At 56.8% G+C, this 27,759-nt stretch overlaps 1 protein-coding gene across 1 annotated transcript in view; it reads left to right on the top strand.

The window, feature by feature from the left end:
* The first annotated feature begins 341 nt into the window (after positions 1-341).
* SLC12A3 (solute carrier family 12 member 3) overlaps positions 342-27,759 on the top strand; it is a 37,656-nt gene continuing 10,238 nt past the window's right edge. The window contains exons 1-23 of the mRNA XM_049622166.1: positions 342-623; positions 1,060-1,206; positions 2,514-2,589; positions 3,509-3,604; positions 3,909-4,048; positions 4,390-4,500; positions 5,487-5,598; positions 5,799-5,929; positions 10,605-10,689; positions 11,658-11,812; positions 12,105-12,212; positions 12,908-13,031; positions 14,944-15,045; positions 15,929-16,084; positions 16,783-16,882; positions 17,599-17,710; positions 18,125-18,265; positions 19,417-19,523; positions 20,898-20,980; positions 22,014-22,187; positions 22,822-22,923; positions 24,809-24,920; positions 27,299-27,385. Of these exons, the coding sequence (XP_049478123.1) occupies positions 342-623; positions 1,060-1,206; positions 2,514-2,589; positions 3,509-3,604; positions 3,909-4,048; positions 4,390-4,500; positions 5,487-5,598; positions 5,799-5,929; positions 10,605-10,689; positions 11,658-11,812; positions 12,105-12,212; positions 12,908-13,031; positions 14,944-15,045; positions 15,929-16,084; positions 16,783-16,882; positions 17,599-17,710; positions 18,125-18,265; positions 19,417-19,523; positions 20,898-20,980; positions 22,014-22,187; positions 22,822-22,923; positions 24,809-24,920; positions 27,299-27,385 (2,843 nt within the window). The remainder of the gene's footprint in view (positions 624-1,059; positions 1,207-2,513; positions 2,590-3,508; positions 3,605-3,908; positions 4,049-4,389; positions 4,501-5,486; positions 5,599-5,798; positions 5,930-10,604; positions 10,690-11,657; positions 11,813-12,104; positions 12,213-12,907; positions 13,032-14,943; positions 15,046-15,928; positions 16,085-16,782; positions 16,883-17,598; positions 17,711-18,124; positions 18,266-19,416; positions 19,524-20,897; positions 20,981-22,013; positions 22,188-22,821; positions 22,924-24,808; positions 24,921-27,298; positions 27,386-27,759) is intronic.

Genomic DNA, 27,759 nt, shown 5'->3' on the forward strand with positions numbered 1-27,759 from the left:
CTGCTTCCTAGGGTCCTGCAGACGTCCTCAGCTCTCAGACTCAGAAGAGCCTCTCAGGGACCCAGGGGCTGGACGTGTTTGCCCCTTTCCCGCTCTGCGTCTGGCTGTGGTCCAGCCCAGCCCTTCCAGTCCCAGGCCGGGCTGCTATCTCCGCGATCAGGTGGCGGGCGGGACAGCAGTGGGCACGTGCTCCACCTCCCACCCCGTCCAGGGACCCTGCTCGCCAGCCATGGGCGGTTTGGGCCAAACTGCCTGCCTCCTCCCCGCTGTGGGCCAGCCTATAAAGCCACCCAGCACATCCCCGCCGACCCTGGCCCCCTCCCCGGACACCCAGAGCCACCATGGCAGAGCTGCCGGGGTCAGAGATGCCGGGGGACCCCACGCTGTGCAGCGGGCGCTTCACCATCAGCACGCTGCTGGGGGGCGATGAGCCCCCGCCGCCGGCTGCCTACGACAGCAGCCACCCCAGCCACCTGACCCACGGCAGCACCTTCTACATGCGCACCTTCGGCTACAACACTATCGATGTGGTGCCCGCCTACGAGCACTATGCCAACAGCGCCCTGCCCGGAGAGCCCCGAAAGGTCCGGCCCACGCTGGCCCACCTGCACTCCTTCCTCAAGGTAAGCACCGTCTCAAAGACTGGCCACGGTCCTGCTGTGTGACCCTGACACGGGTGCTTAACTTCTCTGAGCCTTGGCTCTTGTGCCACGGGGACAAACAAGTGTCTTCTTCATGGGTCAAGAGGCCTCAGTGAAATGTGAGCGTGGAAGCTATAGAGCTCGGGGCACATGTTGTAATGTTTATTGTCCGGGCACCGATGACCCAATCAAGCAATCGTAGCCTCCTAGAGAGGTAATGAGCCACGGCCAGTGGAGGTGCGTGAACAGAGGCTGCACGCACCTGAAAGAGGTAGGGAGGTGGGAATGAGGAAGGTCTGCGGTGGAGAGGAGGCTTGCTGGGTTTGCTGCCTGGGGGGCTGGACTGTGGAGGAGGCGAGATGGGGGGCTGGAGTGTCATGAGCCCCGCCTGCCTGACCTGTGGCCTCTGGGCTTCCAGCAGGAAGGCGGCCATCTGCACGCCTTGGCCTTCGACAGCCGGCCCGGCCATGAGATGACTGACGGGCTGGTGGAGGACGAGACAGGCACCAACAGTGAGAAGAACCCTGGGGAGCCTGTGCGCTTTGGCTGGGTCAAGGGGGTGATGGTGAGTAGGGTGTGGGTGGGATGCCCAGGAATGGGAGTGGGAGACAGAGTTCCATCCAGGCTCAGCTCTGACTCTCAGATGTCAGTGGCCAGGGTAGACCCAAGGTCCAGCCTGGGCCTCAGAGATTTTCCCTGGTTTTGTGCTTCTCAGCCCCCAGACTGATACCTTGCCCTAGGAAAGATATGTGTATATTCACTTGTTCTATGGCCTTGGACAAGTTATTTAACCTGTCTGTGCCTCAGTTTCTTCATCTGTAAATGATGTGCATTAAATGAGTTAATAGACGGGAATTGCTTGGATCAATGCTTCCCCTGGTATTATTAGAAGACATTGTTTTCCCCCACAGCCACCAGGGGGCAGCACGAAACACACAGTGTGCACGCATGTTTTTCTCATTCTCAGTGATGGGCAGGGGAAGGTTTCCTGTGGCCTAGAGCACCAGTAAGTCCTCAAACAGCAAAGAATCAAATGAACTTGGCTTTGCAAGGCATTATGGGACCTTACAGAGGGGATCGCATGAGATTTAGAAGAAAGCTTTGGTCCTGCTCTGGAAGGCGGGAGGCCTGGGTTCTGACCTCACTCTGACCAGCTGCCTACTGGCTGTGCCTCCGTTTCTCCATCTGAACTGTGAGCTCCCCTCTACCCCAGCAGCTCGTATATGGCGTCTGGATCTTCCTCCTGAGCTGTGGCAGCCAGAGCCTCGCGTGGCCCCGTTCAGTATCTCGGAGCGTATAGAGGGTCTTAGAGGTCTCCCTGCCTTGTAAATGCCACATGTTCCTGCCCCTCCCCAAGACGTGGCTGGGGCCCAAGACCATATCAGCACCCCCACCTCCATGGAATTTCAGTCTCAGCTGTGGCCTCTGGCTTTGCTTTAAATTTGGAAGCTGAAGTCACAGCGACCTGAGTGCTGTTTCTGCTTGTATGTGGGGCATTGGCTCAGCTGGCATTTGCTGAGCTGCCCCTGGATGCCAGGCCCTGGGCCAGCAGCTGGCCACTGGGGCCCCGGCTGGGGCTGCCGGACACAGGATCCCGGGCTGGGAGCCGGGTGAGGGGTGATTATGCTTGCAGCCCATCCTCAGACCCCAATGGGAGGGCAGAAAAGTGAGTCTCTGGGTACCCCCCCCCTCCCTGGGTGCCCCGGTGAGTTAGAGGGGCATTGAAGTAGGAACCCATTGCAGTGAGTAGAGCCAAGAAAGGACCCACGTGTCCCCTAGGCCGTGCCATGCCATGACTGGGGACAGGGACTTGTATGTTTGGCTTTGGGGTATCCGGCTCACCCAGGTGACCTCCGACCCCTCTCTTCCCAGATCCGTTGCATGCTCAATATCTGGGGCGTGATCCTCTACCTACGGCTCCCCTGGATTACAGCCCAGGCGGGCATCGGTGAGTGTCACCTCCTGGAGGAAGGGGAAGAGTGTGTCTGAGACCTTACCCTTCCAGGCCACAATCCTGAATTTGGGCTGCAGAGCCCGCAGGCTCCTGCAGTGACAGAGGACAGGGAGGTGTGGCAAGAGGAGTCTGCAGTGGAGTCAACAGACCCGAGGACTGTCCCTGGCCCTGTTTGCCCTCAGTAGGTCCCTGAACCTCTCAGAGCCAATCTCTCCTGCATAGCATCCAGGACAGACACCAAGGTTCAGATGCTAGCTCTGATGCTGTGTGACCTTGGACAAGTTTCTTAACCTCCCTGAGCCTTGGTTTCCTTATCAGTAAACTGGGAGTGATAACTGTCCCTACCCACAGACCTATAATAGGGTTTCTATGATGCATGTAAAACACCATAGGATTTGGTACCCAAAGGTGTTCATCAAGTAGTAACTATTACTTTTTAAAATTTTTTTTAATGTTTTATTTATTTTTGAGAGAGAGAGAGAGAGGAAGGGGCAGGGAAAGAGAGGGAGACACAGAATCTGAAACAGGCTCCAGTCTCTGAGCTGTCAGCCCAGAGCCCCATACGGGGCTCAAACTCGTGAACCACGAGATCATGACCTGAGCCAGAGTCGGACACCCAACCGACTGAGCCACCCAGGTGTCCCTACATTACTTTTTATTACTAAAAGAGGGTACCTTCCCTTCCATACCTAATGATCCTTTATGTACTGGCTGTTCAGAATATACCAGGAGGTAGACAGAGACCCATTTTTCAGATGAGAAAACCAAGGCTCAGAGAAAACCAAGGCTCAGTGACTTAGGTGGCATGGCAAGCCAGCTGACTAATTTAGGTTCCTCACATGGCTCCCCACCTGGGAAATGCCCCAGCTGAGTTTTCTGGTAATCACATCCCCTCCCCCCCCACCCCCCGCAGTCCTGACCTGGATCATCATCCTGCTCTCGGTCACGGTGACCTCCATCACGGGCCTCTCCATCTCGGCCATCTCTACCAACGGCAAGGTCAAGTCAGGTGGGTCCCACCCCACCCCGAAGGCCCTCCTCTTTCTTGTCGCTCCCCCGGTCTCCTCCGCGGGAATGGGTCTCCAAGCCACTCCCACCCACCCCACCCCCACCAAAACGGGGACTCCCCAGGCTGCTCCCTCTGGTTCCAGGTGAAGGCTTTGGGCACCCACAGATGGCCTCGGTTATCTCCTGTGCTATGGGTCCCGTGGGTCCCGTGGTTACCCTTTCCCAGCCTCGGCTTCTGCCTGCCCCAAGCCCACCCCAGCCAGCTGATCCTTTGGTTTCACGGATTCTGGCTTTGTCCTTAATAGGTGGCACCTACTTCCTCATCTCCCGGAGTCTCGGCCCAGAGCTCGGGGGCTCCATCGGCCTCATTTTCGCTTTTGCCAATGCTGTGGGCGTGGCCATGCACACCGTGGGCTTTGCAGAGACCGTGCGGGACCTGCTCCAGGTAAGGCTGGGGGCTGGACCCCAGGCAGAGGGAGCCCGGGGAAGCCTACCTCGCTCTCCCCTCCCCCAACCTGGGCCAGGCCTTCCTGCCCCTCTGCCCCACTTTGCCTGCCAGGCCGCTGTCTGCTCGCTGTGGGTGACTGGGTGATCTCATCACATAAAGACCATTCCCAGAAGTCCCCTTCAGGGGTGTGTGTTTCCTTTAGGGCCAAACTGTCCAGGCCGATACAGCACGACTCTGGATGTTCTGTGGGTGGGCAAGGTGGTTGTGTTTGTGCTTTGCTGAGAGGGCACCTGTGATGGAAGGGTGGGGTGTGCAGCCCGGCCTGTGCCCCGCCCTAGGAGTACGGCACGCCCATCGTGGACCCAATCAATGACATCCGCATCATTGGCGTGGTCACCGTCACTGTGCTGCTGGCCATCTCCCTGGCTGGCATGGAGTGGGAGTCCAAGGTGAGGAGGGGATGTTGGGAGTGGTCAGGTGAAGAACGTGAGTCGTGAGGCCCCGGTCCTGGGCCCGGCCCTGCCTCTTCTCGCTGTATTAGCTGGGCTTTCGGCTCTGCTGTTGTGACAGAGACCCTGAGGGCAGGGCCTGGACCAGGACCAGTGTGTTTCTCTCACCTGTAAAAGTCTGTGTGTGTGTGTGTGTGTGTGTGTGTGTGTGTGTGTCTCTCCCGGAGGCTCAGGCGTCCAGACTGCTTCTGTCCTGTGGCCGCTCCATCCCTGGGTGTGGCCTCCATGCACCTGCTCCACGTCTACAGTCCGCTCAGCAGGAAGGGGAGAGGGTGAAAAGGAGCGAATTCCCCTTCCTTTTCCTTTTCTGGCACCGCCTGGAAGTTCCTCATAAACCTCTGCTTCCATTCCATCAACTAGAACTTGATCTCTCGGCCACACCTAAGCTGCAAGCAGGGCAGGGAGACGTGGTCCTCACGTGAACCTGTATCCAGCCAAAATTCAGAGGCTTGGCACCGTGGGGCGAGGGCAGCAGAAATCTCGGGCGTCAGCGGGCAGACTGGCCAGATCTGCCGCCGCCTGCCCTCTCTCCCCCTCCCTCCGGCTTCCGGCTCTGCGGCCTCCTCGCCGTTCTTTGGGTGTCCCAGGCTTGTGCCCCCGATCATTCTGCTGTCACTCATCCCCTCCTTGAGGACCCTTGAAGATACCTTTGCAGGCCACTCTGCTCCATAGCCCCACCCACAGTCCCCATCACACCCTCGTTCTTTCCCCGGAGTCGTGTTCCTTATTCACCAGCAAGACAAGCCAAGAGCTTTGCTATGTGGCCGACTCCCAGCACGGGACCTGCAGCATAATGGGTGATGAATGAATGAATGAATGAATGAATGAATGAGGATGGGATCCTGGACAGGTTCTGACCTGCTGGGGCTCCCTGAGCAGGTAGGGCCAGGCCATCTGACCTCTAGGGTCCTTTACCCACCCCCCAGGCCCAGGTGCTTTTCTTCCTCGTCATCATGATCTCCTTTGCCAACTACTTAGTGGGGACGCTGATCCCCCCATCTGAGGACAAGGCCTCCAAAGGCTTCTTCAGCTACCGGGGTACGTGCAAGTTGGGGTCCCTGCCCATGGCTCTGGGGACGGGTACAGTCTGCCCACTGGTTGGGCCCATTCTGTGAGCATGAGGAAGATGAGACCCACCCCCCAACTCCCAGGGCCAGGAGCTGCCAGAGAGGAGCCTCCTGCCTGGCTGGCTGGGCCCAGCCTTCCAGGCGTCCCTGATTCAGGCTTTGGTCTTCCAGCGGACATTTTTGTCCAGAACTTGGTACCCGACTGGCGGGGTGCAGAAGGCAGCTTCTTCGGGATGTTCTCCATCTTCTTTCCCTCGGCTACAGGCATCCTGGCAGGGGCCAACATCTCTGGGGACCTCAAGGTGAGCCAGACGCCCACCCCCCCCCCCACCCCCGGCTTCCTGGCTGTGTCCCGCTGGGATCTCCCACTGGGCACTGAGCTTGGCACAGACACCATGGAGTCAGAGCTTCTAAAATCCAGTCCATTCCAACCCAACTCAACCCCAGTCAATCCAAACCAGGTCCGTTCATTCTACTCAGTTCTGAGGTTTGTTGATTGGCACCAGCTATGCTCTAGGGCCTGGAGGACTAATGACTAAAGCGGGCCAGTCTCCTCCCTGGTTCCCGGGAGTCAGCCTAAGGGGAAGACGGAGCCAGCTTGACCTTCCAAAGTTACAGCTGGTTCATGCACATCTTGGGTGGGCTGACATCTTCCCAGGGCCCTCCACCCTCCCGATGTGGGCAGTTTCCTAGGCTCAGAGCTCAAGGTTCCAACCTGCCAATGCCATTGCTATGACCCCTGCCCCAGTCCCGAGGACCTGCTGCTGTCTGTCCCTCCTCCACGTCTTTGCCTCTGCTGTGCTCTCTTCCTGGGATGCCCTACGCTTGTTTTTTTAACCTTGAGAAGTTCTGTTTCTCTTTCAAATAACGCTTCCATCCTTAAATCTCCCCCGGCCCTTCGTGGCTCTTGAGCATAAAGACATCGGGCCATTTACGTGTCTCTTCGCCTGTCCCGTTCTCTTGAGCTGGACAACTGGGGCCTGCCTCTATGTCCCGATTCCCAGCTGAGAGTCGGACAACATGCTTATTGAGTGGATAGAGGGTGAAACGTACCGGATGGGAGGCTTAGAGTGAAGTACAAACTGGTAGAAGGTGGGAGAGAAGGGCAGGCGGATGTGTGGTGTCTTTGCCAGGGCAGGATCAAGGAGATAGATGGTGTGCATGTGGGGTGATCGGTGAGAGCCTGGCTCTGTGCTTGGAGCCCTTTCCCCCAGGCTCCAGTCCCACTCGAAAGGTGCTCCTTGAAGCAGTTTTTTAAAGCTTATTTATTTATTTTTGAGAGAGAGAGAGGGAGAGAGAGAGAGAATCCCAAGCGGGCTCCACACTGTCTGCACAGAGCCCAACACACGGCTCGAACCCACAAACTGTGACATCATGACCTGAGCCAAAACCAAGAGTTGGAGTGAGCCACCAAAGCTCCCCTCCTTGATGCATTTTCTTAAACGAGTTAAGAATTGTGCCTTGGGGACAGTCTCCACCCAGCCTGGCTCTAACTGGGTATGCCTGGGCGGTACCCAGCGTGGCCTGGGAATCCCGGAGTGGCTGTGTTTGTCTGATTCCTCTTCCTTTTCTGGGGAGCGGCCAGGAGAGGCCTGGTCTGCCTGTCTGCCCTGAGGTCCCTGCAGTGGCCTGTCTTGTGCCCAGACAGCCTGGTTCCCCTGCCAGCCCCATTACAGATCATCGCAGCCTAGCGATTTATCCAGACACCTCGTCCAGCTTCTCAGGTAGCAGGCAGCTGTCCCGGACCCAGTAGTGGGGGGGAAGGGGGGTGCACCTCCACTCTGTCCTAAATGCCCTCAAGCCCCCAAGCGGCCCTTCCCTCCTGCATCCAGCCCTCTGCCCATTTTGTGAGACAGTATGTCCTCAACGGGAGAGAAGCTTCCATTCATGGAGACTTTATGCAAGTCCCTTAAAACTTCCCTGGGCTTTAGCTCTGCCAACTGTCAAATGGGACTAACAGCCCACCGCCCCCTCCCCTTCGCAGAGCAGGGAATAAGGATTCCATGTGCTAATTTATGTGATGTGCTTAGAACAGTGCCCAGCATGGAGAATGTACTAATGGCTAGTAGTCAATGTTGTGGTAATTGTTACTATGTGGCCGCCGGGTACATTATACTCAGGGGGCTCATGCCCTCATCACCCCCATGTTACAGAGGAGCAAACCAAGCGCGGAGAGGGCTGGGGTGGCCCAGGGCCACACACACACAGGTGGCAGAGGAGCTGGAATGCAAGTTTCTAGAACCAAGAGGCTTCAGCGTCATCCTAAGTTTATCATTCAGTGGATATGTTTTGAGCACCTGCTTTGTGCCTGCATCTTGTGGACACAGCGGGGAAGAAAACAGGCACAAGTTCCTGTCCTCATGGAGCTGACATTCTCGTGAGAGAGACAAGGCACCGAAACATAAGGAGGACGTGGAGTGAGAGTGGCTTGTGGGTGGTGCTGGGGAGAGAAACGAAGCAGAGGGAGGGTAGGGAATCCCTGGGGGCGGGGGTGGAGGAGCTGGTACAAATTCGCACAAGGTGGCCGGAGACCTCAGAGAACGTGACATTTAAAGGGGTGACGTCAAGGGTGCCTGGGTGGCTCAGTCCGACTTTAGCTCAGGTCATGATCTCGCGGTCCGTGTGTTCGAGCCCCGCGTTGGAGCCTGCTCCGGATTCTGTGTGTGTGTCTCTCTCTCTCTGCCCCTCCCCTGCTTGTGCTCTGTCTCTCTCTCTCTCTCAAAAATAAACATTAAAAAAAAATTTTTTTTAAAGGGTGACATCAGAGTTACCATCATATTAATCCCTCATACCTCCCCGACTCTTTAGCAGTGACAGAGCAATCTTGTGACCAACGTCTCTTCACAATCAGCCTGTGCTATGGCCGAGGAAAGCTTTACTAGCTTAATTTTCTGATGGGGAGGCTGAGGCTGAGAGACAAGGGACTTCCAGGTGACAGCTGTGGGGTCTGTGCTGCATCTGTGGTCCCAGCACGTGTCCCCGAGCACGACACAGTCCCCTCTCCTAACTGCTCACATTTGTGGGTGCTGGCTGCGTGCCACGTTGGGTTATCGTCTCACAGATCGGGGTTCGGGGCATCCCTAGGCTCAGAGAGGTGAAGGGGCTTGTCCCAGCGCACATACCCCTGGGAAGAGACGGGCTGGGATGTGGGCTCAGATGTGCCTGACTTGTGAGCTGGGCTCAGAGATTTCAGGCCAAGATGTAGGGGTAGGACGGAGGCCGGGTGTGCCCACCTCCCACGGCTGCTGTGACAAACTACCACAAACACAGGGGCTTAAAACAGACACTGGGGCGCCTGGCTGGCTCAGTCGGTTAAGCTTCTGACACCGGCTCGGGTCATGATCTCACAGTTCATGGGTTCCAGCCCCACGTCGGGCTCTGTGCTGAGAGCTCAGAGCCCGGAGCCTGCTTCGGATTCTGTGTCTCCCCCTCTCTCTGCCCCTCCCCTGCTCATGCTCTGTCTCTCAGAAACAAACAAACAGAAACCAAAGACAAGCAAACAAACAAAAAATCCCAGACGTTTATTCTTGCACAGTCTGGAAGCCAAAAGTTCAAAACAAAGGTGTTAAGGGCCGTAGGGGAGAATCCTTCCTTTCTTCTCCCAGCTTCTGGTGGCTCTGACATTCCTTGGCATGGAGCTGCCTCTCTCCAGTCTCTGTGACTGTCTTCACCCAGCCTTCTTCCCTCTGTGTGTCCCTGCCTCTTCTCACAGGAACACTAGTCATTGGATTTAAGGCCCACCCAACTGAGTATGACCTCATCTTAACTAACGACATTTGCAAAGACCTTATTTCCAAATACGGTCATAATCTGAGGTTCTGAGCAAACACGAATTTTTGGAGATACTGTTCAACCCACTGTAGGTGGGAGGGGAAGTGGAGGCGGTCCGTTGGCCTTGGGACCAGGGGGACTCTGTGTGCTGACCTAGTCAGGCCATCGTGGTACCCAAGGAAGAGCTGCCGGGCCCCCCAAAGCAGACACCGCAGCAGATCTGGAAGCTCCAGTTCCCCCAGCCTCGCTCCAGCAACGCATCTCTGCTTCTGCTTGGCTCTGGCCTGCCTCACCTTTCCTCCCACCCCAGGGCCTTCAGAGCCACCTCAGCCGTCCCCTCTGCCGTGAGGCCCTCCGTGGTCGCTGCACCGTGTTGCTCTCCCTCCTTCCCCTTGTTCTCCAGCACACTTCAGGCTGTCCCGTGACAGGTGCCACCCTGTGTTGGCGGGACCTCCTTCCCTGGGGCACGGGGTCCTTAAGGGCGGGGTCCGGGGCTCGTTCATCACTGAGTGACCATCAATTCCAACTCAGGCTCCTGAGTGTCTGAGGCAGGGAACTGGTTGTTGCCAGCTTTGTCTGGACCTGCCTGTGACGCTGAACGGTCTCGTGGTCCCTCCAAGCTCTGTAATTTGTGGTTCTACCTGCCAGCTGTGGAAAAGCTGGGGAGGTGCACGGATGTCCTTCCCGGTGCCCACGTGGCCTGCCCCTGGGGCTGGGGTCTACACCTGACGGGGGGACCCCGCTGTAAGGGTCCCTACCTGTGTTGCACCACCCAGCACCAGCCCCCCGAGGCCCGAGGCTGCGGACTTGGTGTGGTCAGGACAGAGCCGCCCCTGGCTCAGCCGGCTGGGGCCTCCGCTCCGCTTCCTGGCCTCAGTTTCCCCACCAGCAGGGTAGGGACACCCTGGCCACTGCCCAGGAAGTTATGTTTGAGGAAGTGTCTGGAAGAGTAGAATATACGATGTGTGCATGTGAAGATTTGTTATTTCTGCTAGGAAAATGCCAGCAGAGAGGTTCTCCTCAGAGGAGAGTTTGGGGCTTGTCTGTATGTTAACTGCTGTGGAACCACACAAATCAATGGGTACCTGATGGTGATGCACACACAGCCAACAGTTGCTGGCCCATCTGGGCCTCAGACAAGAGAAGGGCCTGACGGAGGCCCAGAGGCTGCCTGACGCCTTCTCTCTCTTCCTCCCCCTCCCCCAGGACCCTGCTGTAGCCATTCCCAAGGGAACGCTCATGGCCATTTTCTGGACCACTGTCTCCTACCTGGCCATCTCGGCCACCATCGGTGAGTAGCCAGCCCAGACCGCCGGAAGGGTCACACGGGGCAGGGGGCTCAGCTCTCTAACAGGGAGAGCATGGTGACCGCAAGAAGTGGACCCTCAAACCTTCTTTTTGGGGACAACCGGTGGTGACCAGAACATCTTCTGGGGGGGGGGGGGATGGTCGTTTGTGGTGGGGATGGGGATGGTCAGACCAGGCTCCTCTGGTCCCTTCAAACCTGAGGTTACAGATTCAAGAGTGGGAAATTCCTAGAGGACAAACAATACTCTGACCCAAGGAAGGACGGGTAATAATGACAATAATGATGATGGTGGTGGTGGTGAAGACGACACTAACCGCTGACTCAACCACATGCCCGGCCCTTGACATGCCTCACCACATTCAATCCAGGCACTGCCAACCCGCCATTTTACAGAGGAGAAAAGCAGGGCTCAGAGAGGTTAAGTGACCTGCCCAGGGTCACACAGCCACTGAGTGGTGGAGCCAGGTTTGAACCCAGGCCTGGGCTGTTGACACTTGCCTCTCACTGAGATCCTCACAGGCGCTCTGGCTGCCCGCCACCCCCTTGTGAGGTGAGCCGCTCACGGATGGCCGAGGGACACGGCCCCGGTCACAGCCAGCCAGGTCTCTGCTTTAAGGACATGGTGATCTTCACGGGTCACTGTAGGTCACCGCGCCGCTGTAGAATGGCACCGACAACGAAAGCGATGGCCATACTTGCTTCCCAGGGTTGTTTCAAGCGCTTAGCGGAGCGCGTGGCACGTCGTGAGTGCCTCTGCACGTTAGCAGATTTCATTGCCGTCATCGTCATCATCATCATCGTCCATTAGTAGTGGCACACGCTAAAGGGAGAGCTGGCCCCTCAAGCAGCCGCTCGCCCTGTGCAGAAGCGGCCAGCGTCTGGGGTGGGAGGAGAGGAGGAAGGAGGGAAGGGCGGGAGGGAGGCCTCCCCAAGCCCTACTGCCCCTTCAGGCTCCTGCGTGGTTCGCGATGCCTCCGGGGTCCTGAATGCCACGGTGACCCCCGGCTCGGGCGCCTGCGAGGGGCTGGCCTGTGGCTACGGCTGGAACTTCACCGAGTGTGCCCACCAGCACAGCTGCCGCTATGGCCTCATCAACTACTACCAGGTACGCGCGGCCTCTGCCAGGGAGTCTGGCCCAGCAGACGCGGGGAAGGACCAGACAGAGGCTGGAACAGGCTGGGACACACATGGTTTGGGGGGCTGGGTCCCGGGCGCGGGGGAAAGAGGTTCAGGCTCAGGTGGGGGGCCCCTGGGCCCAGTCCCTGACTCGGTGGGCACTGGGATCTCCAGGCGGGGAGTGTGGACTCGGGGGCCTCAGGACCTAGCCCCTGCCTGAGGCGAGGACTCCGGGCGTGAGGGGCCCCACCGTGAGGGGCCCGAACCCCATGTCCTTGCAGACCATGAGCATGGTGTCCGGCTTCGCGCCCCTGATCACGGCCGGCATCTTTGGGGCCACGCTCTCCTCCGCCCTTGCCTGCCTCGTCTCCGCCGCCAAGGTCTTCCAGGTGAGGCCGCGGAACGGGGCCGCGAGTGTCGGAAGGCCCGGTGGAAGGGTCCCCGGGTGACCCCTACAGAGGCCTGGAGGTATCATGGGACGGGGACGTCTAGACTGAAGGAGAAAGGGGGCTAGCGAGCAAACCCGCAGGAAGCGGCCCCCGTCCCATGGTGTGCCGCAAAGGGCACCCGCATTTCCCTCCCAGAGTCTCCCTTGTGCAGCCTGGCGCCCTGCCTGCAATTTCTCTGACCCAGTCTCACCCCCACGTGGGCCACCCCCTCTCCTTGCCCCCTTGCTAGCTCCCTGGTGACGTGGGGGTGGGCAGGGAGATGACTCCCTTTTAAGAGACAGAAGCCAGGGGGCGCCTGGGTGGTTCGGTCAGGTAAGCGTCTGACTTCGGCTCAGGTCACGATCTCACGGTTGGTGGGTTGGCGCGCGAGTTCAAGCCCCATGTCGGGCTCTGTGCTGACAGCTCAGAGCCTGGAGCCTGCTTCAGATTCTGTGTCTCCTTCTCTCCCGGTCCTTTCCCCACTCATGCTCTCTCAAAAATAAACGATTAAAAAAGAGACAGAGAGAGAGAAGACAGGACCCAGACTGGGGCAAGTAGTCTGCTGAGGTGGAGGGAGGAAGCAGGGCCAGCTGGGGCTGCAAGGGAGGGGAGGGGGGCGCCCAGCCTGGGGTGAACACGTCTTCCTGTGCCCACAGTGCCTGTGCGAGGACCAGCTGTACCCACTGATCGGCTTCTTCGGCAAGGGCTACGGCAAGAACAAGGAGCCCGTGCGCGGCTACCTGCTGGCCTACGCCATCGCCGTGGCCTTCATCATCATCGGTGAGAGGCTGCCAGGGTGCAGAGGCTTGTGAGGGCCGGCAGGGCTCCTCTCTGTGCCGCTCACTTTGGCGCCCAGCGCCCAGCCAGGCCTGGCAGGGAGTGGGCACTCGTGGAATAACTCTTGAGCGAGGCCCTCTCTGGGAGAACACTCGGGAGGGTCATGCGGTGCCCGCCCCTCCCCCGCCTCCAGACAGGGTGGCTCCCACACCACACCAGGCAGGTGGACCATTCTATTTTGTTAGAAGGGACCCTACCTTCTTTTCCTGCTTCTGTATTCCCGTGTCCTGGCAAGTTGCCTGGACCCCCCAGACACCAGGTCTGAATTAGCCCCTGGGACAACTTTGGAGCACAGGACAGCTCGTGGGAGCTGATACAAACAGCTCAGTCAGTATCTCTGTAGGTGTCTAAACTCATTTCTCCACCCTTGAGCTGCCAGCTCCCTTGGACTTCAAGATAGAAGATGCCCGAGGAGACAGATCCCAGTTAATCAGTTAGTTAGATGGACTTTCTTTTCTCTCTCTCATTTTTTTTTTTAGATTTTTAAAAAAATTTATATTCGTTTTTGAGAGAGGGAGAGAGAACAATTGGAGAGGGGCAGAGAGAGGGGGAGACAGAGGATCCGAAGTGGGCTCAGAGCCGACAACAGAGCCCAAGGTGGGGCTCGAGCTCACGAAGTGTGAGATCATGACCTGAGCTGAAGTTGGACGCTTAACCGACGGAGCCATCAGGCGCCCCAGATTGTCTCTCTATCCTGGCTTTGCCATAAGCCAGCTGTATTGCTTTGGACACATCATTTTTACCTTCCTGAGCCTTGGTCTCATTTGCAGAATGGGAGAGATAGTGCAGAAAAGGTGTGTCATAGATGGGCAGGAAGAGACCGGTGTGCACACATACACACACACACACATGCACACGCATGCATTCGTATACGCACACACTCCCCAGTACTTCCTGGTCTCCTTAACCAACAAGGCAGAACTTGCTAGAAGAAAGGCGGCCGCACCAAGCGAGGGCGGTGGCCACGCTACGGCATGCTGACCCTCCGGCCCCTGCTGTCTATGCAGGAGCAGGGTGGGGGGTTCGGCTGGTGGTCCCGTGGTCCTGCTCCTCACGCTGGCATCAGCGATCCCTACCAATCTACTCACGTCCACTCAAGGGAACCTTTCCAGACACCGGCTGCTCTGGATCCTGAACCAGATGAGGAGGCAGCAGGGCCGCCCCCGGGGGATGGAAATGACTAGTCAGGCCTGGGCTTCCCCAGACACACCTCTGCTTCCTGCTCACCGTGCAGTCCACCCCCCCCCCCCCCCCCACCGACTCAGATTTGATGTCCTTTTATCTGGGCGGTTCTGACTACACTTCAGACTGAGAACCATCATTTCAGATGCTCTGGGGCAGGGCTCTTGTGGCGGATTCAGTGGAATCGTGCACAGAGGCCCTGATGCATAAGAGGTGCTCGTCTTGTTTTGGGATCCCCCAGAAGCAGGCCCTGGGACAAGGATACACATACACAAGTTTGTCTGGGGTTTCTCGGGGCAGTGGCAGGGAAGGAAGTTGTTCTTGAGTGGGTTTCTACTGCGGGCGGAACTGTGTGTGTCTTGTGGTCTCAGGGTTTCAGATAAAAGATGGTATATGTCCCGTGTCTTCGGTCACGCTGTAAAGTATATTTCCTACTATAATTTGTGTGACAGCCACTGTCCTTGTGATCCCGTAGCCTCTCCCACTGCTCTGCACCCTCTTAAGAGCTGGCATTTTACAGTTAACAAAACCTCGGCCCCTTGAGTGGCACACAGCCGAGACTCACTGAGCCTCTGTGGCCTGTCTGGAATCCCCCAACTGCGAGGGAGGGTGCCGGGTGGCTCCCTGGCTGGTTGCCCAACAGACTGTCCTCTCTCCCCTCGGGTCCTTGAAGCTGAGCTCAACACCATTGCCCCCATCATCTCCAACTTCTTCCTGTGCTCCTACGCCCTCATCAACTTCAGCTGTTTCCACGCCTCCATCACCAACTCGCCCGGTAAGCAGCCCCCTCCACCCTTCTGTGGGAGGAAGCACCTGGGGCGGGGGCATGGGTGGGGGAGCGGAAGACGTGATGCAGGTGGGCAGACCAGAGTCACCTCCCAAATCAAAACCGATTCAAGGAACCATTGAAATCATCATCATAGTTGCTGTCCTTTCCCAAGCACGGACAGCGTCCCCTGTATGTGGATTCATACACTGTTTCCGGGGTGCAGAGATTTTTCTAGTGCCTTCCTGCACCAATTTTACAGGAGTCAGGAGTCTGACTCCCCAGAAAAGGAAGAGAATGGCCCAAAGTCACAGAGAGGGTTGCTGTAGGTCGTTTACTCCACAGCTCTTGGGGTGCCGCCTCTTTGCGTCATCGATTTCTATGTTTGTCCTGAAAAACTTCTAGCAGATGGCAGTAAAGAGTCTCGAGAAAACCTTTTTCTTATTATTATTAGGCCCCAAATCCCCAGTGGGCTGGTCGTCAGGCCACCTTTGCCTTAGACTGGGGGCTGTGGTGCCCCACAGTCGTGCCGTGGGGCAGCTGTCAGTAGTGGTGGGCCGGGCACGGCCCGGTGGCATGGAGCCCCGCAGAACCACATCCTTCCTCGTGCTCTCACCCCCTGGCATCCCTGGGAGACACGGGAGCCGGTGCTGTTGCTGACGCGTGGCTGTATTTGGCCAGAGCTGGATGCCTCCTCCTTGGAGTGGCCAAGTGCCAGCCGAGGCGGGCGGGCGGTCCTCCCCGGAGCCTCCAGGCCCAACCCCAGGAGACCCGGGTGGTGGACACAGCCCGGGATCCCGGCTCTGGGCTCTGCTGGTGTTGCCACCCAGGCCCTGCCCCAGCAGCACCGGCCCAGGGGGAGGCTCGAGTGTGACCTGTGTCCCCCGCCCAGGGTGGAGACCCTCGTTCCGATACTACAGCAAGTGGACGGCGCTGTTCGGGGCGGTCATCTCTGTGGTCATCATGTTCCTTCTCACCTGGTGGGCAGCCCTCATCGCCATCGGCGTCGTTCTCTTCCTCCTGCTCTACGTGATCTACAAGAAGCCAGGTGTGCGGTCTCAGGCTGCCCAGGGGCCCAGGTGCCCCTTCTCCCCCTGAGGGTGCCAAGCATGCCATCGTGCCCTTCGGCCCGGCTGGAGGGCCTGTGTCGGGCTCTGTGCTCTCAAGGGCCCTGCTCTGACCCTCCAGCCTCGTCCCTCCCAGTGGGGTGAGAAGCCTACGGGAAATGTGTCTGCTCGGAACCCACATCTCTGGGTCCGGACCACCCCCGCCGGCACCCAGGACCCAAGAATTGCCTGCCCAGGTCCATCCTCTTGAAAAGGCCGGCCTGCTGGTGTGCACACCCGGGCCTGCGGGTGGCCAGGGGCTGGCTGACCGCAGGGCAGGTGGACACAGCGTGGTGCCCACATACGCGCAAGTGCGGATCCAGGGGTGACAGTGGTCTGGGGACAGGATGCAGCAATCCGGGAAGGCCTGGAATTCTAAATTTGAACCTGGTTTTCCAGGTCGTTGTCTGCTTGTCAAGGGAGGAGAATATTTTATAGAGTTTGATCCTATGAGGTATAACTTTTAAATATGTAGCCGTATGACGTGTGCAAACATCAGGAAGAGATCTGTAGGCTGTCCACCCACCAGCCAGCCCAGCTCCCGTGGTGCTCGATTCCTAAAGAAGGTCAACGTCCCCTCACTTGGCACGTCTGGCTTCTCCCGGGGATTTCTAATCTTGTGCTCACCCCTCCCGCTCAGAGGTGAACTGGGGCTCCTCGGTTCAGGCCGGCTCCTACAACTTGGCCCTGAGCTACTCGGTGGGCCTCAACAAGGTGGAGGATCACATCAAGAACTACCGGTGAGCAAAGCCATGTCCCTGCTCTGGGAGGCTCCAGGCCAAGACCCGTGCCCCTGCCCCGGGGAAAACCCAGGGTGGGCGCGGTCCTTGCTCAGAGAGGGAACAGAGGTGGAGGAGAACCGCCCTGCGGGGAGGAGACTTGCTTGACAGGGCTCAGTGGGGACCAAGCAAGTCTAGTGACCTCTCTGTACCTGAGTTTCCACAGCAGGATCTGCTCTTTGAAATGCAGAGGGCTCTAGAAGGGCGATCGGGTGTTGCCATCCCTGCCACAGGTGTCCGTCAGGCTGACTATGACGAACCTCTCCTTAGAGGGAGACTCGGGTGTCCTGGACCCCTTCCCACCACACCTTAATAGCTAACAGTCAGCCATTAAGTACTTACGTTGCATTGCTGCACAAAGTGCCATCCGCCGTCTCACCACGGCCCTCTGGGGTGTATGAAATTACCGCGGTCACTGATGAGAACACGGAGGCACAGAGAAATTACGTAGCTGGCCTACGGTCACACGGCTGAGGAGTGGCCAATTTTGGCTCCAGCTGAGTGTGGCAGCGGCCCTTGACCAGAGGCCGAGTCACCCACCCAGATGACACAGAGATCTTGTAAATGCTATGCCTCCCCACTCCCAGTCTTTACGCTTCCCGGCACCTGCGTTTTGCACCCAGACCCCTGTGGGCTCTGTCCAGATGGCTCACGCCCTTTTCCCTTCCCCTCCTCAGCCCCCAGTGCCTGGTGCTCACGGGGCCCCCCAACTTCCGCCCGGCCCTGGTTGACTTTGTGGGCACCTTCACCCGGAACCTCAGCCTGATGGTCTGTGGCCACGTGCTCATTGTGAGTGGCCCCTGCGGGTGGGGTGGGCACATACCCTTGGAGGAGCCCCGGGCATGAAGTCCATACTTGGAAGGGTGGCAGGCAGCGTTGGGGGCCATGGGAGACGGAAGGGCTGTGGAGAAGCAAAGCCTACCGGACCCTGCTGTGGGCCTGGTTCTCTCCCCTCCCCTGTTCCAGTCACCAGCTTCTCCCCACTGCCCTACCTCTCACCTCTTGCCTCCATTTTCCTTCCCCCACCCTGCTCCCTCCTTCCCTTCTCTTCTTTCCCTCCCCTAACTCCATATGGGAGAATGGGCACCTCTGGGTGTGGCTGAGCCCATGGGGCAGCCTCCAGGGAGGAGAGGGGCTGAATCTCATTCAGGCCAGAGGGTGAAGGAAGGAGCCCCTGAGGTCACCTGCTCCCCCCACCTGCAGGGACCCCGCAAACAGAGGATGCCTGAGCTCCGGCTCATTGCCAATGGGCACACCAAGTGGCTGAACAAGAGGAAGATCAAGGCTTTCTACTCAGACGTCATTGCCGAGGACCTCCGTAGCGGTGTACAGATTCTCATGCAGGTGCCGTGGCTTTGGTGGGACAACCCGGAAGGCAGGATGTCCTAAGGGGCTAGCTGAAGCTCCTACCCCCACAGGAGTCTCCTACCTTCCTCCCCTTTCCAGATATGCTAATTTGGGGCACTTTCTCGGGGTGCCCAGGGCCTAGGGGAAACTGACCTGGAAGTCTGTGGGGATGGTGGGAGCTTGAGCCGTCCTTGTTTTTCTTTTCTGATATAATTTACAGACAGCAAAGTGAAAAAGCATTAAGTGTATAGCCTGTTGAATGTTTACGTAAGCAGATACCACCCAGCGGTATGAGGCCACCGCTCAGACCAAGTTCCGGAATGTTCCACCAGGCCATTCATTTTACTGCTCAGGTGTCTCATGTGTAAAATGGGATAAAATAATAGGTGTTAATTCTGAGTCAACACTGGGAGTCCTTTCTAATAATTCTAAATATTTCTCACGATTTTTTAAAAAAGAACATATAGGGTCTTTTGGGGGGGGGGGTATGAAAATATTTTGAGAATAGATAGCAGCGATGGTTGCACAACATTCTGGATATCTTAAATTCCACCGAATTCTATACCCTTTAAAATGGTTAATTTTGTGTTATGTAAATTTTACGTCAAAAAAATTTTTTTTACATTTTTATTTTTATTTTATTTATTTATTTATTTATTTATTTATTTATTTATTCATTTATTTATTTTACAGGGGACAGCGTGAACGCAGTCCCCCACTACCACAAATTACGCAGTCGAGTTTCCCACATTTGGGGATTTTTTTTTTTTTTTTTTTTTTTACATTTTTAAACACTGAAAAAAGAAATACAAAAGATGGGCAGGTGAGATGGCCTGGGGATACTCTAAAGCTTGACATCCAAATTTAAGTCACTTGTGACGAGGAATAATTTGCTGGAGAAGCAGGAACTGGAATAATCCAGAGCTAATGGGGACGGTGCGGTGATCGTAGCTTCTGGTTGTCACGTCACCTTTCTCACAGGTGTGTCCAGACAGGCAGGACCCTGAACTGGCAGGATGGGATTTCTGAGCCCTCGCCACCTGGCAAAGAGGGCAGCGGGGGCTGAGAGAGCCCCACCCTCGTCACAGCACAGAGCCCCTGTGGGGCACGAGGCCTGGTCCCTCACCCCAACCCCCTACCCCTTGCAGGCCACAGGTCTCGGGAGAATGAAGCCCAACATTCTGGTGATTGGGTTCAAGAAGAACTGGCAGTCGGCTCACCCGGCCACAGTGGAGGACTACATTGGCATCCTGCAGTGAGTGAGGGCACGAGGGAGGCAGGGCCTGGGGTCTCTTGATTTGCGCCTTGGGAGTTTCCTGGGCCTTGGGAAGCAGTGTGTGTTAGAAGAAGGCGGTTCAAAGCTCAGAAAGAAACAGACCCACTGAGGGCTCGCCACTCTGGGGCACGGACACCAAGATGGGCAGGGGCAGGCAGGGAACACAGAGAAGGGGACCGGCCGGGTGTGGGACGATGGGGAGCGAGCTGGAGTGAGCAGCTGTCACTTGGCTGCAGCCAGCCGTGCCCAGGCAGAAATGTGGGCCTGGGCCCAGTGTTGCCCAGATCTTCTGGTTTTTCAGAGAAGTTGAAAATGTGGGTTTTTAGGTGAAAACCTTGTGCACGCCTGTGGGCTACAGAAGGCCTCCCGGGAGGCGACCGTGTGGGGACTCCCTGCGGACTTCAGGGTGAACTCCGAACCTTTTCTCCTTCAGCTCTTGCTGCTCAATGGCCAACAAATGCCTGCCTGGGTTGCTTTTCTGTGTTGATGTGGCATAGAGAGGCAGTGTGTAGTAGCATTTCCAGAACAAAGGCTGAGTGCTGGGTACCTGGGACCTGCTTCCGGGTCTGCTGTGAACCAGCTGCCTGACTCTGAGCCGTGTACCTGAGCCACCGCGGACACAGTCACAGCAGGAAGTGGTGGGATGTCTGTTCAGCACTCCACCCCCCAGCTTCGGCGCTCCAAGACCCCGAAATGCTGGGGCCTGAGAAGCCCCTGTCCCAGAGATGTGTAACTGAAAGAACCCACGGGGGCAATGCTTGGCTCATCAGATCAAGCCCTACTGGTGGTCTCCGGGGCCCTCTGTCAACCGGGCAGTAAATACACTTCCGGGGTAGGAGTCTTCTAGACATTCCACATAGACAAGCTATTGGCTGCCTTCCTGAGCAAGGCCATTCCTGTGTCTGTGCCTGCCCTCAGGGTTCTGTCTCAGCCATTTGACTCCAGACCCAGCTGGCCACTTCCTTAGCGTGCAATCATGGGCAAGTTACTCCCCAAAACTCAAGTTTTGGATCTATAAGATGGGGCTAGCGATTCCCATGCCCACCTCTGTTGGCAGGGTTGTGCAGATTATCCAAATGTATCAGGAGGACAGAGCCTGCTTCAAAGACTGGCCTGACTTGGCTTCCCTCTGAGTACAGGGTTCACAGCATCCATAGTGCCACAGACCATAGAGCCAGAGGGGTCCTGGGGGGCTCTCCAGTTCCACTTGCGTGCCACAGAGAGGGGGAGATGAGGCCCAGAGAAGAGGGGCATGGTGGAAGGCAAGGCCAACTCTAGGCATCTGGTCTCCTGGGGGCTGGGGGCTGAGGGCTGGGACCGAGAGGAACCTGACCCCACCTCTTCTCCTCCCAGCGATGCTTTTGATTTCAACTACGGTGTGTGTGTCATGAGGATGCGTGAGGGGCTCAACGTCTCAGAAGTGATGCAGGCACACAGTGAGTACACGCCCCACCTATTGGCATGCCTGTCAAAAGCCAGAACAGGAGCCCAGAAAGTTCTAGAACCCGATTTTTTTTTAAGTGGTAGAGGGAAGAGAGAGAGAAGTTAGTAAGGAATAAAAGCTCATATATTCATAAAAAGTTAGCTTTTGATGGCCTCTCAGAACTCATCAGGTTTCCAAATGAAGAAACCGAGGCCCAGAAAGGAGAAGTGATCAGCTCAAGGCCACACTTCCAGCTGGGTGCAGAAATGAGACTGGAACTCAGGGCTCCCCAATCACTATCAGGGTTTTTGCAACCAGATGAGATAAAGAGGATCTAAGAGGAGAAAGAAAAAGAGGGAAGAAAGGAGAATGCCCAGATAAAGACACTGGAATATGAAAATACACAGAGAAAGGCCACGGAGACAGGACATCTCCGAGACGGTCTTTGGGGCACCGAGGAGGGATGTGTTTTACGTTTAGTCATGCGGGAATCTGCAGACCCTGAATTAGTCATGTTTGCAGGGCTGAAGGAAATAATATATGGTCTAGAAAATAAGTGGGGGCGGCACAGGGGGAGCTGACAGGTACAGATGCTACAGTTCTGGCAGGTGGGGACCGGGGCGTGCTGACCCATGTCACCCTGTGCAGACAGCATGCCTGGCACACAGCGGCTGTGCAATGAATATTGATGCAACCAATATTTACCGAACAGCAGCCCGTGCTCCTGACAGACGTTGTGCTAGGCGCTAGGGGTACTGCAGGGGTAAAACAAAGTCTGCCCCTGGGAAGCTGCTGTTCCCATAGGAAGTGCAGTGGACCCACAAGTCATTTTAGACAGTGACGCCGACACAGGGCTCGTGGTCCGAAAGGCCTCTCGGAGGAGGGGGACTTTCGCTGAGAAGGGGAGATGCTGTGAGGGCTCCTGGCTCAGGGGCAGGGGCCAGGTCAGTGGAAGGTGAGGAGTCAGGACTTTCCAGTATAAGGGGGAGCCTGGAAGTGCCCTAGGCAAGGAGAGCCTGGGAACAAAACTGTCCCCTCTCTTGCAGTTAACCCAGTGTTTGACCCAGTGTTTGACCCAGCGGAGGACAGCAAAGAAGCCGCCACCAGCGGGGCCAGGCCATCGGTCTCAGGCACACGTCAGTCCCCACCCCACTCAAGGCGCTCTCACCTCGTGGGGCAGCTAGTGGGGGGCCATGAGGGAAGCTGGTCAAGGGCAGGAGGTGCTCGAGACCCTTGGGGGTGGATAACTGGGAGCCAGAGCAGGTGGGCTGGGGCAATATTCAACATCACAGCTCTCTTTGGGAATTCAGTATCCTGACATTGTGAGGACCCACCCAGCTGGCTCTGCAGCCCATGTCCGACCCCTCCAAAGGCACCTGGCCACACTCAGATGTCAGGGAGGAGAGGAGTAGGCTTCTCCTTCAGTCCTTTCCCACTGATGCTCTGGGAGGCAGGGGAACAGCACAGGAGTTGGGGGCATCCAGTGGGCATTTGAGAGGGGCACAGGGTTGTTTTTAAGAGAATGGTCCCTGGTCTCCAATGCCCACCAGAACCCTGGGAGAGAGACGCTAGGAGCAAGGGAGGGGCACGTCCTAGCACTGCATGTCTGGGACTGCCGCTCCTGGTCCACCTGCCTGACAATCGGGTATGAGGGTCTCACTGTCAGGAGAGCCACGGGTGGTGATCCGGGCCAGTCCCCACCATGCATGCCCTGAGCAGGGTGCTTCTGGCCGCTGTGTGCGTGGCCCGGGTGAGAGCGAGCCCACCTCACAGGGCAGGTGGCTCTGTTTTCAGACAGACACAGGCATTTGAATGTGCACTGCTCTGAGGTGACCTGCCCCTGTGCTCCCGCAGTGGACCCCGAGGCCCTGGTACGGGAGGAGCAGGCCAGCACCATCTTCCAGTCTGAGCAGGGCAAGAAGACCATAGACATCTACTGGCTATTTGACGACGGAGGTCAGTGCCCCCCTGGACACCAGCTCTCCCCAAGGCTGTCTTCCCTACATGGCCTACCCTTCCTGGCCACTCTGGACAAGGTTCCTAGAGGGACCCCGGGGCCCAGAAAAGGGGAATAGGGGCCTTTGGGCCCACCTCTGGGCTTGGGGGAGCCTGGCCGGGCCCCTCTCTTGGCCCCCAGTGTTTCAGCTGTAAAATAGAGCACTTTATAGGAGGAGCTGAGTTTGGCACAGGATGGAATGTTCAGACAAGCTGGGCCTTAGGAGCCACGGGCACCCGCCATAACTGGGGGAGATGGGCCAGTGCACAGAAAAGCTGTAGGAATGTTCTTCTGTTCCCAAAGAAATATACCCTCTCCCATTTTTCTTAAGATACATGCCTCTCAGCTTTATTATTCCATGTAGACAGAAATAGGGCCCCAGGTAGACAGAAAATGTTCCCGCTCCAGTAGTATGTATCCTGTTGGTGAAAGTTAATATAGAGAGAACGCTTACCCTTGCTCGACATTAAGTGCTTTCCGTGGGCTAACCTAATGCAATCCCTAGGTAGGAAGTTGTTTGAGACTCCTTTACAAATAAGGAAACTGAGACATAGAGTGGTGACGTAATTTGTCCAGGGTTATGCAGTGATGAGTGACAGCTGCTCTTGGCCTTCTATGAAGGGATGACAAGGAAGGATGAGGATTCCCATCCATTGGTCAAATCTTTCATCTTCAAAAAATGCCATCAATCCAGATTTTCACATGCAAAGCCCCCACTTATTATAAACATATTTTTTAATGCTTGTTTATTTATTTATTTATTTATTTTTTAACGTTTATTTATTTTTGAGACAGAGAGAGTCAGAGCATGAACGGGGGAGGGTCAGAGAGAGAGGGAGACACAGAATCTGAAACAGGCTCCAGGCTCTGAGCTGTCAGCCCAGAGCCCGACGCGGGGCTCGAACTCACAAGCCGCGAGATCGTGACCTGAGCCGAAGTCGGACGCTTAACCGACTGAGCCACCCAGGCGCCCCAATGCTTATTTATTTTTGAGACAGAGTGCAAGCGGGGGAGGGGCAGAGAGAGAGGGAGAGACCGAATCCAAAGCAGGCTCCAGGCTCTGAGCTGTCAGCACAGAGCCCGACGTGGGACTCGAACCCACAAACTGTGAGATCCTGGCCTGGGCCGCAGTCGGACATTTAACCGACTGAGCCACCCAGGAGCCCCCAATTATTAAATGTCAGCTCACTTATTTAAAAACATCATGCAGATGAGAAAGAATGAAATCATGCCATTTGCAGCAACGTGGATGGTCCTGGAAGGTATTATGCTGAGTAAAATAAGTCAGTCAGAGAAAGGTATCATATGTTTTCACTTACATATGGATCTTGAGCATCTTAACAGAAGACGATGGGGGAGGGGAAGGGGGAAAAATAGTTACAAACAGAGAGGGAGGGAGACAAGCCATAAGAGACTCTTCAATACAGAGAACAATCTGAGGGTGGTTAGGGGAGAGGGGAAAATGGGCGATGGGCATTGAGGAGGGCACTTGTTGGGATGTGCACTGGGGGGTTGTATGTAAGCGACGAATCACGGGAATCTACCCCCAAAACCAAGAGCACACTTGACACGCTGTATATTAGCCAATTTGACAATACATTATATTAACAAATAAATAGAATAAAAACATCATGCAGGCCAAATGAACCCCAGCCCACAGAGCCCCGTGTGCCACCCTGCTTTAGTCTAGCACCCTCGTTATACAGATGGGTAAACCGAGGCCCAGAGAGGGGAAGAGGTTTGCCAGGGGAAGAGGTTTGCCAGTGGCAGAGCGGGGCGAGAACCCGGAGGGTGTTTGGTCCTGCGAGCACTTCCCTCTTGATTTATGGGGACCCTCCTTGCCAGGCCTCACCCTCCTCATCCCCTATCTCCTCGGCCGCAAGAAGAGGTGGAACAAATGCAGGATCCGCGTGTTCGTGGGGGGCCAGATCAACAGGATGGACCAGGAGAGAAAGGCGTAAGTGGGGGCTGCTGGTCCAGCGCCAGCCCGGCTCTCCCCAGGGGTGCCCCCACCCCCGCTACCCACACCTGCACCACTGCCCCGGGTGGACTCAGCTCTCCCCAGGTCACAGCAGCGGTGAGGGGGCTCTGGGCCGGGGCAGGCTTCGGTGTCCTGTCCCCCTTTTAATAAGCGGCAGGCGCTCTAGTTCCAGCCATGAGGGGGAGGAGTGTTACACTTTAAAACCACAAAATCTGCTCAAGGAGAAATCTGTGTGAAAGGAAGGATGGAGAAGGCCCCTCCTGCTGAGAGGTGAGGGGGGCTGAGGATCCTTCAGGGCGACATCCCCCCGAGCTTGGGATGCTGTTCCTGGTGAGACAGGAGGTGACTTCCGTGGCCAGGAGACGGGGCCGCAGATCCTACTGAATTTCTTGGTGAGAAGTGACGTTTAATTCTCCTCCAATTGTGTGGCTCACTCCACAGGAGAAGGGCCCTCTGCCGGGAAACCCAGGCTAATCTGTCTCACCCGGAAAGAACAGGCCTGGCTGGGGAGCTTGGCCGGCAACGGCTACCGGTCACAACGTAGCCATGGTGGTTTGTGGGTTTTACTGATCGCCTCTCTCCGGCAGGAGATGCTGGGTTTCTCTTGAACATTGCCACGTGACATTTCCTTTTAAGATGTGGCTAGGTTTCTAAGTCGAAAAGGAAAGAGAAGAAACTCCGCCCAGCCTCTGGTGCCCTCTGCAACGATCCCAGCCACGACGCCCCAGGGCCGGGACCCTGTGGCCTTGCCACCCTGGTCCTGCACCAGGACTACGTCCCCATGATGCCTTCTCAGTCACCCCTTGTGAGAGTTAAGGGTGCCCAGCAACCCCATCTCCTTGTCCTCACCCCTGCTGAGAGCTTCTATACCGGAAGGCCCTTCCCAGCAGTGCCGAGGAAAGCGTTGCTTAGAAAGAGCGGCATCTCGGGGCGCCTGGGTGGCGCAGTCGGCTAAGCGTCCGACTTCAGCCAGGTCACGATCTCGCGGTCCGTGAGTTCGAGCCCCGCGTCGGGCTCCGGGCTGACGGCTCGGAGCCTGGAGCCTGCTTCCGATTCTGTGTCTCCCTCTCTCTCTGCCCCTCCCCCGTTCATGCTCTGTCTCTCTCTGTCCCAAAAATAAATAAAAAAAAAAAAAGAAAGAGCAGCATCCAGCTTCTCTGTGATCTCCAGAAACAGGCCAGGAAGGCTGCTTTGCCGGCTCAGCTTCCAGCTCCAGCCCCCGATGGAAGCCGGGCTCAGCAGGGTTAGTTGAGCTCAAGGCCATGGCCCCGTGGGGGTCACGGGCTGTCCTGCATGGGAAGGTTGTAGAGTGTTCTCTGCCTCCCAACCGTCCCTCCACCAGGCCAAGCCCTCTTCCCCCCTCTTTGTGACCCCAAGACCAGGCTTGTGCTGCCTCCTGCCACCCCCACACTGCACACCAACACATCTGCCCACAGATCTGCTTCCTAATTTCACTCCCGAGTTCAGGGGCCAACAGCAGCTTGATACCTGGGCCCCAGCCTGATCCTTAAGGTTTATCCCTCCCTCCTGCCTCCCCCAGCTAGCCACTCACTGCCCCCCCTTCACCCCCTGCACCCCCATGTTCTCACTCATTGGGACTTCCCACCCCCATGCACTCAAACCCTGCCAGCTCATTCCGGAGTATCCCCAAAGTCCCGTCCCGTCCAGGAATTCTGGTGCAGTGGGTGGGCTAGAGCCAAGTCAGGTATATTATTTAGAAGGCTCCGGTGTGGACCCCACACCCCCTTATAGTAATCTTACACACCAGGCACTGTCCGGCTAGCTTGCCGCCTCCTCCATGAAGCCCTCCCTGACTGCCACAAACCATGGCGTTGGCGTCTCCTCCCCTGTTGCATGCAAAGCCAGTGCTATGTGGCTGTCGCTCCTGGTTCTGCATTTAGCTCATGTGTGGCATCTCTGTTTCCTTAGCCCACCCTGTAATTTCCTGTGGTTTACCTTCCCATCCCTTAGACCCTTGTTTCTCAAAGTGTGGTCCGTGGAGCAGCCGTATACATCACCTGGGAGCTTATCAGAATGCAGAATCCCAGGCCCCCGCCCCCGACCAGGTGAATCAGACTGCGCATTGTGACAAGGTCCCCGGCAGATGTATAGACACATTAAACCGTAAGGTGTGCTAGTATAGTACGGAGATACTCGGGGAAACCCTGCTTCATCACTTTTGCACATTGCTCGTCATCATCTGACCTACTCTACCAATATTCGGCTCTTGTCCTGAATGCAAACTCCCTGAGGGCAGGGTTTGATCTGCTGTACTCGCTGCGGGGTCCTCGGTAGACACTCAAGACCAACCCGTTGACGGGAAGAGCTCATGTTTAGAACTCTCCACCTTCCAGGATCATTTCTCTGTTGAGCAAGTTCCGACTGGGATTCCACGACGTTCACGTCCTTCCCGACATCAACCAGAAGCCGCGGGCTGAGCAGTAAGTTCTCTGCGGTGACTTCCTTCCCAGGCAGAAGGACCAGCCATGTGCCCTGCAGACCCCTGTGCGTGTTGCCCCTGTGTGTCTGGTGAGCCACGGGCAGGCAGCCACCTACACGGGGCTCAGGGGAAGAAAGAGGAAGGGGTAGGAGTTTGCAGCCACTTCTTTTCCTGCCAGTGTTTCTTCCTTTGCATATCAGAGCTCTGGGCTTTGCCAGAAACACAGCTGGGCTGGAGGATAGTGAATGGTCAGTTCGTGCTTTTCTCAGAGCACGTGTTTCACGCTGGCGCGCGTCCCGGCTGCTCTGCCCCTCGAGGGGAGGCAGGTGTTTCATCCTGAAGGGACCCCACCCCCCACCCTCCCCAAGGACCTGC

The sequence above is a fragment of the Panthera uncia genome, assembly GCF_023721935.1.
Source record: "Panthera uncia isolate 11264 chromosome E2 unlocalized genomic scaffold, Puncia_PCG_1.0 HiC_scaffold_19, whole genome shotgun sequence".
NCBI lineage: Eukaryota > Metazoa > Chordata > Mammalia > Carnivora > Felidae > Panthera > Panthera uncia.